Source organism: Triticum urartu, chromosome 5 (genome assembly GCF_003073215.2).
Source record: "Triticum urartu cultivar G1812 chromosome 5, Tu2.1, whole genome shotgun sequence".
NCBI classification, from domain to species: Eukaryota; Viridiplantae; Streptophyta; class Magnoliopsida; order Poales; family Poaceae; genus Triticum; species Triticum urartu.
Genome location: NC_053026.1, coordinates 91,051,158 through 91,061,105, shown reverse-complemented (window position 1 = coordinate 91,061,105; position 9,948 = coordinate 91,051,158). Strand labels below are relative to the sequence as shown.

The 9,948-nt window shown below is 42.4% G+C and overlaps 2 protein-coding genes across 2 annotated transcripts; both read left to right on the top strand.

The window, feature by feature from the left end:
* The first annotated feature begins 548 nt into the window (after window positions 1-548).
* On the top strand, window positions 549-3,535 carry LOC125508037. Its single transcript, XM_048672582.1, has 2 exons — window positions 549-829; window positions 2,982-3,535. The coding sequence occupies exons 1-2, from the start codon at window positions 649-651 to the stop codon at window positions 3,263-3,265; spliced, it is 465 nt and encodes a 154-aa protein (XP_048528539.1). The 5' UTR covers window positions 549-648; the 3' UTR covers window positions 3,266-3,535.
* Window positions 3,536-5,369: 1,834 nt separating this feature from the next.
* LOC125508036 (putative F-box/LRR-repeat protein 23) lies at window positions 5,370-9,724 on the top strand. Its single transcript, XM_048672581.1, has 2 exons — window positions 5,370-5,761; window positions 8,835-9,724. The coding sequence occupies exons 1-2, from the start codon at window positions 5,451-5,453 to the stop codon at window positions 9,442-9,444; spliced, it is 921 nt and encodes a 306-aa protein (XP_048528538.1). The 5' UTR covers window positions 5,370-5,450; the 3' UTR covers window positions 9,445-9,724.
* The last annotated feature ends 224 nt before the right edge of the window (window positions 9,725-9,948 follow it).

The window sequence follows — 9,948 nt, the reverse complement described above, 5'->3', positions numbered from 1 at the left end:
AACATTTTTCAAATACTTGTCAACATTTTTGAAATGTTTGATCAATTTTTTATATACAAGATCAAAAAATTCATCTTTTTAATAAATGATCAACATTTTTTCTGTACACATTTAATAATTTTCAAATTATTGATTAAGATTTTTCAAGTACTCATTCAAATGTTTTTCAAATACTTGATAAACAGTTTTTTGAATACATGGTCAATTTTTTATACATTTTTTGTATACGTGAAAAACATTTTGTCTTTACACATTTAACATTTTTCAAATACTTGGTCAACATTTTTCAAATAATTGTTATAGAACGTTTTTGTAATATGTATGTATTCAGAGTATTTTAATGTATAAACCAAAGTAAAAAAATAAAGAAAAAACGAATACAGAAAGCGTAAAAAAAATATAGACAAAGGAGGCTGTACCCTCGCGCGCGGCTGGGCTGGCCCATCTAGAGCTGCCCCGACGCGAGGCCTGGTTTCCTACTCTTTTTCTCAAAAAACAAAACAAATTGCTGTTTTCCTACTCTAGCTCGTCAATACTCCCGCGAAAGGGAAAATGTCACCAACCCCTTCTCCCACCAGCAGGAAAGAGTATAGCTACTACTCAAAAAAAAAAGAAAGGAAAGAGTAGCTCGACCGAGCAACCCAATCCATGGCGACGGCGGCATGTTCTCTCCCTCACCGGTGTCCGCTCTCGCTCCAGCTGGCCCTCCTCGCTTTCCTGCTGGCGGCGGCCCCGGCGGCCGACGCGTGGACGGGGGAGATCCGCGGCCGCGTCGTCTGCGACGTCTGCGCCGACTCTGCCATCGGGCCCGAGGACCACGCCCTCGAAGGTCAGCCCAATGAGCCTGCCTCCTCCTTTGAATGTATCTAAGTCGCTGTCATGGTCACCGAGCTAGATTTCGAGCGATCGCTTCCGCGGATCTCGGCTCAGCTATTTTGGATCTCAGAATTTAGTTCTCGGTTTACCACGTTGAGCAGAGTGGCGAGTTTCGCTCTAGTGGAAATTCGCGGGCTGTGGGGACTGGAGAGTGCTTTTCGTATCATTCCGTGGGAAATTCTGGTGGAATTCTTAGTCTGTGCTAGGCTACTGGCCGTATTGGCTACTGGTCATCTGATGTTGAGATGAAAATCGGAGATAAGTAGTACTAGGTAACAGGAGGCTCTCGTGTTAGCTAGTGATGAGGAGCATAGATGGACGCATGCCATACAGCTTAGTTGGGATTTGGTGAGGTGAGGCGAACACCTGAGCCGTTATCTGTATCTCACTCTATGGTTGTTCAGTTTCTAGCAAAAGGATATAAGAAGAAATAAGGAAAAGGGTTTGACTTCTATTCTCCATGTTCTGGGAACGCATGAAAATGCATAGAGTGCTTTCTACTGCCACCGGAGCAAATCAAATTACAGGGAACTGGTTTAGCTCAAAACATGTTCCGAAATTGAGGTGAACTTAACTATCAGGTAGAGTTCTTGACCTCTGCCTAAGCAAACTATTAAGGATGGCTAAATATGATGTACTGCTTGCAATGCAATAGCACCTTTACCGAGTAATTTCTCTGGAGCCTCTCATTGCATGTATATATATTTAGATGATGTGTAAATTATAACCTAAATTTCCCTCACATATCCACTACATTATCTGTTCCACTATATTTGTCTTAAACTCCATGCGCAAAGGAAACTAAAGATATCAAAATTCAAAACTATTTCGGTACCCATGTGGGTCTGTACATTGGCTTGCAGGGAGTACATAATGCATTTCCCAATGTATGAAATAGTAGTCATTGGCGTAATACATGTAAAATTATGTACATGTCCATGGAATAGCCTGATGCATCTCTAAAGATAAATTTGAATCCACTTCTTTCCAGAATATATGTGAACTTTTCCTTTAGTTTTGTGAGACTTATTTTAATTGTTGAGCAAGAAATGTCAGCATTTATCAAATGTCATCAAAGAAAATCCATTGATGTGCTCTCTGTTTGATAAAGTTGCAACTGTGAACGGTGTGACAGAAGTTAATGGTGCTTCTCTCTAAGCTTTGGCTGGACAAGCCCACAGAAGCTTAGAGGATGATCCTTCACCTGCGTGCTATCTCTTGCAATCCAATTCCTGTTCCTTTCCGCTAAGCATGAACACCAATGAGAAGCATTAACATGAGAGTACCCACTGCCAAGTCGCAGGAGTCCATTTCCTGGAGTTATTCGTTGTCACTGATTCGCAGGTTGACCCCTCTGGCCTCTCCATCCCGCTCCTCCTACCGCTTCATCCTCCCCTTCTGCTTCCTCTTTCTTGCTCCATCGCGCCCCTACAAGCTCAGACGAAATGACGTCAAAACATTGCCTGTTAAGCCTATTGGGAGAACTTTCTGCCTATCGTATCAATGTTCCATTCTTCTTTTATTTTTTCCTCCAAACCATCATACTGTACTGGTGCAGTCGTCATTCTGCTGGCCTAGATTGTTCCACGGTATAGCTACAGGCATAATTTCGGCAATTCAACCACTACATAAAAAAATCAAGTTGGAGGAGTGGGAGTGGGCCAAGTGGCTGTTGAATCAACCATTTTAGAAATTCAGGTAGGCCGATTCAGTAATTCAACCATCCATGAACAAATTGAGATGAAAACACAAATGGGACGACCAGTGCTGGTGCTAGCGCAGATGTCAATGATGGGTTTTGACATTCCTTTTTGTCAAGAAAATTAGGGATATTTCATAACGCTTACATGCGATCGAAGTGTATTGGAAATTGTTAGTGTAAATCTGAAGTGGTGATCTTTAGGTGGTACTACCAAACTAGAAAAGAATTTACATCTTGAACCTTTTATGTGACTGGCAAGCACACATGTGCTGCCTGTCTCTTACTAATTCCATTATATTTTCTTTGCTTTGGACTGTTCATTATGTTGTGTAGAATTAAAGTTTCTGCAAGATGATCTCTTTAATTCTCCTCTTGCTCATGTACATCTTCGTGTCTTATGTAGGTGCCGAGGTTGCTGTTCTGTGCATTACGAAATCTGGCGAGGTCATCAACTACCAGGCATTCACAAACTCCGAGGGCGTCTACAGTGTTGCGGAGACGATGCCGGAGAGTGACCGGTGGGACTCGTGCCTGGCGAGGCCCATCAGCAGCTTCCACCACCATTGCACCAGGAGGGGCGATGCACACTCTGGGGTCAAGTTCACATACAACAAACAGTCAGGGAACTCGCACAACGTCAAGGCATTCTTGTACAAGCCTGCCAATGTTCCGCTGTATTGTAGCTGAAATCTGTAGGATGGGTTCATGCCCGGCCTAATATGTAAGTAAACATGGTGTAAGATCTGAAAGGCAAAGGTGTTGGTCGGTCCCTATGCTTGTAATGGTCTGCGCATCTCGAATGTCAGTCGTTTGAAGGGATCTGATGTCGAATGCCTAATTGTTGTAAATCATTATATGTTTTTGAGCCATATAAATATACAAAGTTGTACTAAGATTGATACACTTATTTTCGGATGGAGGGAGTAATAGATATGTGTGAAGAGTTGAATAGTTTTATTTCTAGAGATTTACCGAGCGATCAGGTGTTGCAACATGAAGGATGGGAGCGACTCTAGCAGATTCCCCCAAAACGGAGCTTTTAACGGTGTTGTTACATCGCTCTTCAATTTTTTTTTGAAAGGTTTTAGAGCAACTACGTAAAGCCAGATTCCTTGTTTTTTCCTCTTATGTTTCTTCTTTGTGTGTGCATATAAACTCTATTCCAACTTCATTTTCACATCAACATAATTTGAAATTTTCATATTTCAGCATCATAGAATACAACAAATTTTCAAATCAATAAATCCAAATGTTCAAATTTAAACAAAGAACAATGTCCAAATACAATAAATAATCAAGATAAAACATGAATAGGCGTTGAATAAGCACCACATAACTATCGCCCATAGGGGTAGAGGGGGTAAAATATGAAACTATGTGTGGCAATTCCCATCTTCATATCTTTCATATCATGTTTGACAGTTTTATTTTTGTACCATGCTTGTCAATTTGAATATCGCTCATAGGGTAGAGGGAGATACACCTCAGAACTCTTGTTTTGTGTGTGGAGGAGACTCGGGGAGAAGAAGGTGAGATTTTGCTTGTCGGGGTACTTTTGTTCCCTGCAGTTGACTAGCGCCCCCCCCCCCGCCCTTGACGACCCCCCGCACCCCCCCCCCTTAATACATCTTCACCTCTGCTTTGGTTCATTTTCTTATCCTGGCTTTTCTCACGTGTTGTTTTATTTTGAGAGACTTGATTATTACTATATAAGTGAAAAGTTGTATCATGTACTTGACCTGCAAATCCCTCTTGCTAAATAAAAGATTAAAAATTATAGTCACCTCTTCACTACTCTAGTCAAATGCCAATGTCTCAATTCTTTAGACACATGCAAAGATAACATTCATGAATCATTGGTTGATACGTAAAACTTTAAAAATAAATTGAATAACTAATTTAAAAGGCCGAATCACCCAGCTAAAATTCATCATATTAGTAAATGATAGCATATATCATATCCTACAAAGACTCGTTGTGTTTAAATATCTCTTACCATGTCTATATTACTTGATTTGAAAATGGTTCTCATAAAAAATCATCCTAACCATTTTCACAAGTAACTCCTACTCCCTCCATTCCACAATGTAGTGCTTCCTCTATCCCCGTGCTTCAACTTTGACCGTAAATTTAACTACAAAGACCAATTACGGCGGGAGCAAAAATTATATCAGTGAATTCATATTCGAAAGAAGTTTTCAATTATATAATTTTTTTTCTCTCACCGCAATTGGTCTCGTTGGTTAAATTTATGGTCAAAGTTGGACCTCGAAAAGCGCGGACGCACTATATTTTAGAATGGAGGGAGTACTAAACAGTCAAAAATCTTGACTTTTCCAAACTATCAAATTTCAGCAAAATCCACTACTTGGAGATCAACATTTTGTCGGTCATCCAGCCACATGAATTGAGCTAACACAACCATATCAGTCGTGCGAATTGAACGTAACTCAGATGGTTAGTTTTCTTGTGATGGAACTAGCCTATCAGGGTTCAAGTAATTGACTTGGTACCGGTGCTTGCATTTTCTGAATTTATTTTAGACTTTCCCACGATATTCATTCAATGTGAGGAGTCTCTCCCATGCGTTTGTATGTGTATACGTGAGTATTTGTGATTATATTGTGTTAATAGAACTATATTAGTTTTTTTAACAAAACTATGTCAGTTGTATTTAAAAAGAATTATACTTCCTTCATAAAGAAATAATATAAGAGCGTTTAGATCACTAGTCATATCAAGCGATGAAAAAAATGAATACAGGTGTCACAAAACAATAACGGTTACAGTGGTGTTATTACTGCGCCCGACGCTTAAGCACTTTGCTCTCTCACCACACAGGAGGCTTCCGGAAAGCCCTAGCCAGATCGACATGGCATCCCCGCCGCCGTCGCCGGAGCCGGACTGGGCCGGCCTCCCTGATGATGCCCTGCTTACAGTGTTCGAGCGCCTGGGCGCGCCGGAGGTGCTCATGGGCGCCGGGGTCGTGTGCCGCAACTGGCTCCGCGTCGCCACCGGCGAGCCCGACCTCTGGCGCCGTGTTGACCTGTCCGACTGCTTCGACCCCACCATCGACATGGTGGCCATGGCGTGCGCGGCCGTCGACCGCGCCGACGGCCGCCTCGAGCACTTCGCCGCCGATTGTTTCGTCACCGACGCGCTGCTCTTCTACATGGCCAAGAGGTAGCGACCCTTTCTGCTTCTCATTTGGGAGAGATTAGTCGCCGTGGTTTTGGAGACCTGTGCCCACTGTGATAATTTTTTGGTTTTAGGGTTTCGTTAATCCTGCTCGCTGTTCTGGATTTCTGATCCTAGTCTTTTTTGGCGGATAGTGATCCTGTTGTTAGGATTAGCAGGACTAGGTGGTCATATTTGTAGTGGGATGCTACTACAGTGTGACATCACAGTTTCAGAAGAATTGGGGAACGTTCTTAATTTTAGTTTTGGGACCCTAGTCTTAATTTCAGAAGAATAGGGGTAGTTCTCTTTTCTTTTTGAGAACGTTGAAAGAGCAGGGTGCTCGTGCATTTCATCAAAAGAAACTAGGCCAAAAACCATACAACATCTGATGTGAAAGCCCCATCGCCGATCAATGCCACACCACAAACACACAAAGTTATAGTGCTGCTGAGTCAATATTCCACTGCTCACTCAGGGAGCCACACCGCTAGATAACCCGGATCCCCGCAGCCATAGCTGCACAGGATGACCACCAGCAATCCATGGCCACCGCACCAACATCCGGGGCCCTCCCCCCACCCGGTTGAGTAGACCGGGCAGACAAACGCTGCCGCCCTCACATCACAAGGTCACTGCCCCATAGAGCCGTCACTGCATTGCTTTCCAAGCCACCCCCTGGTGAAAAAACGACCATCTAGGACCGCTGATCTTGTGTCCACCGCCCCACCGACAAGAGAACCTCATGCGACCTCGCAAGCCCCTGCCGGTCCATATGGGTGTAATTTTGTGGTGGATGTGATTTATGACTTTGTGAGTTTGTGGGATAATGTGTGTTCTTATATTAGAATTACTATCCACTATCCAGTATATGCAAAAATCTAATTCTGATGCACCGCTAAAAAAATGGGTGAGATACAGAACCAAAAATTGGGATGATTGGTGCTGCACTGTGGCCTCAGCTGCACGACGCTCTTCAGTCTCAATGGCAGCACATCAGTGCTGTCATGAGGTCTCGGTTATTTGATGCCTTTCGACTGCCGGTGGTGCTCCTTGGCACTGTGCTTGGTGTCAGCTTGTTTTTTCCGGCCCACCTAGTGGGTTTTGTGCCTGCGATGTGGTGAAGTCTTGCTCATCACCTGGCCTTGCTCTCGAGGTTGTAGAGGGGATGTTGCCGTTTGTGGTTATGATGCTGGTTGTGTCTTCATCGTGACTTGATTCCGTGATGCTCCTGGCGAAGTAGGTCTTTTGTCATTGTTTGTGCCACACCTTACATGCTGCGAGTTGTTGTCTCTCTAGGCGTCATTGCCGGGGGTTTCACTTGGCGTTGCCAACCTCCCCGTCCTTTCTTTTTTCTCGCTCTTCCTTTTACTTCTTGTGTTGGCCTCAGCCTGGGCACTTGTCGTCCACAAGTTTTTTTTATTGCGTTGTGCTTCCAGTGCCTCCCCCACCCCCACCCCTGCCCTTGATGTGCCCTGTTGGAATATAGTTCAGGTGGGCTTAGGCTCTCAGCAGACCTTTCAAAAAAAACAATGGACCCAAGTTTATGAGTTTACAGATAGCATGTTTTTGGTTTACTCATGTAAACTTTTATTACTGGACACAAAACCAATTTTGCCAATTCTGGTTATCAGTATCCATGATATCTTGTTCATTTTTGCGAGGAGGATAGCTAAGATTATGTTTTGTGCCTTGGTCTTCTTTTTCGTCTTAAGGGTGTTGAAGTATATGTGGATTGCTCAACCTTCTCCACCAGTTTGGACTGCTGCTTGTTCTTCTGTGTGAAAGGGTACCTTGGATCTTGGAGATTCCTTACCATCTTGGTTCATGATGTGGTTTTCTGTTTTGGTTAATTGTTGGAAAGCTTTTTTATATGTACTACTCCCTCCGTCCCATAATGTAAGATGTTTTTTGACATACACTAGTGTTAAAAAACGTCTTACATTATGGGACGGAGGGAGTATGTTTCATGGTTAACGTATGAAACATAAGAGACCAATAACTATGATTCATATTAAATGTATATCCTGCTGCTCCATATTTATTTAGACATTATAGTTGTGTACCACCAACCAGAAGGGTTTTTCTTTTCATCAAATTGTGTACTAACTAACTATTCCAATTACCTTTTTTATGATCATCTAAGATTTTTTTTCTCGGCTGCTGTGAGAATTTTAACTTTTAAGGAATATGTATTTCCTCTGGTTCATGCTGTCAAAGCTATGGGAGTATCTGATTTTACCAATTAAATTTACGTAATAGCTTTAATTTCGAAAATTATTGTTGGATTGTTTGGGTAAGTGTTTGTTTTCATGATTGGTTAAGTTGAATGGTACCATGCCTGAAACAAAATTAATTGTTACTGACCTTGTATGCATTTCTCATGATGATATGTCAGTGCAACAAGGGTGATAAACTGATACTCCCTCCTTCCATCTATATAGGGCCTAATGCGTTTTTCGAGGTTAACTTTGACCAAATGTTAGAGCAATAATATATGACATGCAACTTACACAAAGCATACCATCAAATTCGTATGTGAAAGTAGATTTCAATGATATAATTTTCACATTATGCATGTCATGTACTATTAATCTTGTCAATAGTCAAAGACGGTCTTGAAAAAAGCATTAGGCCCTATATAGAAGGAAGGAGGGAGTACTCATAATTTTTAAACATGTATTATGCCATTATTTTGATTCACTTTTATGCAACTCATATGTTGGATTGTCAATCCACACAGGTATACAAGGAACTAAAACTTCGTTTGAGCTCCTTTTTTTTCTGCGATAAAACTTTGTTGGAACTGATAACTTACTGGAAGTGGATGAGTTCAATAAGAATTTAGCATTATTTTCATGTTGCCATTTTCTCGTTTGACATGCTACCTTCTTTTTCTGTAGATATATAAATGTATGCAACTATTATTATTTTAACCTCTGTTACCACCATTTTCCCCCCTAAAGAGCGTACCTTCTGTTTTTTTAGTGAACCTATATGACACCTGACCGGGTGTTCTTGCTGTCAGGTTGTTGATCGATGCTTTTTTTTTATCTAACTGAAGTACTACAATTTGCAGAACTAATGGGTTGAAAAGCCTTCGGCTAGTTAACTGCATGAAAGTCTCACACAAAGGCTTGGTTGCTCTGGGCAAGAGATCGCCCCATCTCGAGGAGCTTGAGCTTACTACCTGCTCCATCTATATTTCGATGAAGGCTGTTGGCCAAGCATTCCCACAGCTGAAGCGGCTGCGCCTGAACAACCGGTGGGTCAATGTTGAGTGTGAAGAACAGTTCGATAACCACCGTGCCCTCGACATCGCCAGCAACATGCCTGAGCTACGTCACCTTCAGCTCTTCGCCAATCGGCTCCACAACAGTGCACTTGCTGCCATACTTGACAACTGCCACCACCTCGAGTCCCTAGACCTGCGCCAGTGCTTCAACATCCACATCGATGCAGAGCTGCGGGCAAAGTGTGCAAGGCTTAGAGACGTGAGGCTACCCAAGGACTCGACCAATGACTACGATCACGAGGCGTACATTGAGACGCTTGAGCTGAATTCCCTTCCACTTCTTTTTGCCCACGATGGTGTTTTTACACAGCAATACCCCTTCCATGGATCTGACCACAGTGATGAGGACGATCAGGAAGATCTGGACGTAGCCCTTGGTCATTTGGCTTTATGATAGGTGGTTACCATGGGCATGGGCTGATCGTCTATAGCAACTTAAAGTTCACAATGGTCATCTGGAGTTCTGTTTGTGGTACGAGTCGAACATGTCCGTGTGTGTATGTCTTCCATAATAAGAAGGCGCGCCGGATTTGGTTCCTTTTTGTGTTGGGAATTTTGCTAGCCTTGTCTTCTCCTTTGTAAACAGTATGTACCTTATATTTACTAAAGAACAATATGTACCTTATTACATACGGCGTATATTTTGAAGAAAGAAATGAAAGACCTTCAGCCTCTGCACCTGCACATAACCATCTTCTATTGCTAAGTTGCTTGTCTGGAGGATGAAAACGTGGCTTTCAGGACCAGAAAGACATTCGAGATTGCTCCAACAATACTATACATCTGTTTGAGCGGCAAGTAATTCCGGACGGTGGGAAGAAAATGTGTGGTATCATCTCTGACTGCATTTTTTTTTTTGAGGATCAATGCCGCCCGCTTTATTACTTAAGCATAGCTA

Excerpts from the sequence above, each read along its gene's own strand:
- LOC125508037 (XM_048672582.1), top strand. The coding sequence starts at position 649 with ATGGCGACGGCGGCATGTTCTCTCCCTCACCGGTGTCCGCTCTCGCTC. Across the intron at positions 830-2,981 it reads CGAGGACCACGCCCTCGAAG|GTGCCGAGGTTGCTGTTCTG; the intron begins GTCAGCCCAATG and ends TGTCTTATGTAG.
- LOC125508036 (XM_048672581.1), top strand. The coding sequence starts at position 5,451 with ATGGCATCCCCGCCGCCGTCGCCGGAGCCGGACTGGGCCGGCCTCCCT. Across the intron at positions 5,762-8,834 it reads CTCTTCTACATGGCCAAGAG|AACTAATGGGTTGAAAAGCC; the intron begins GTAGCGACCCTT and ends TACAATTTGCAG.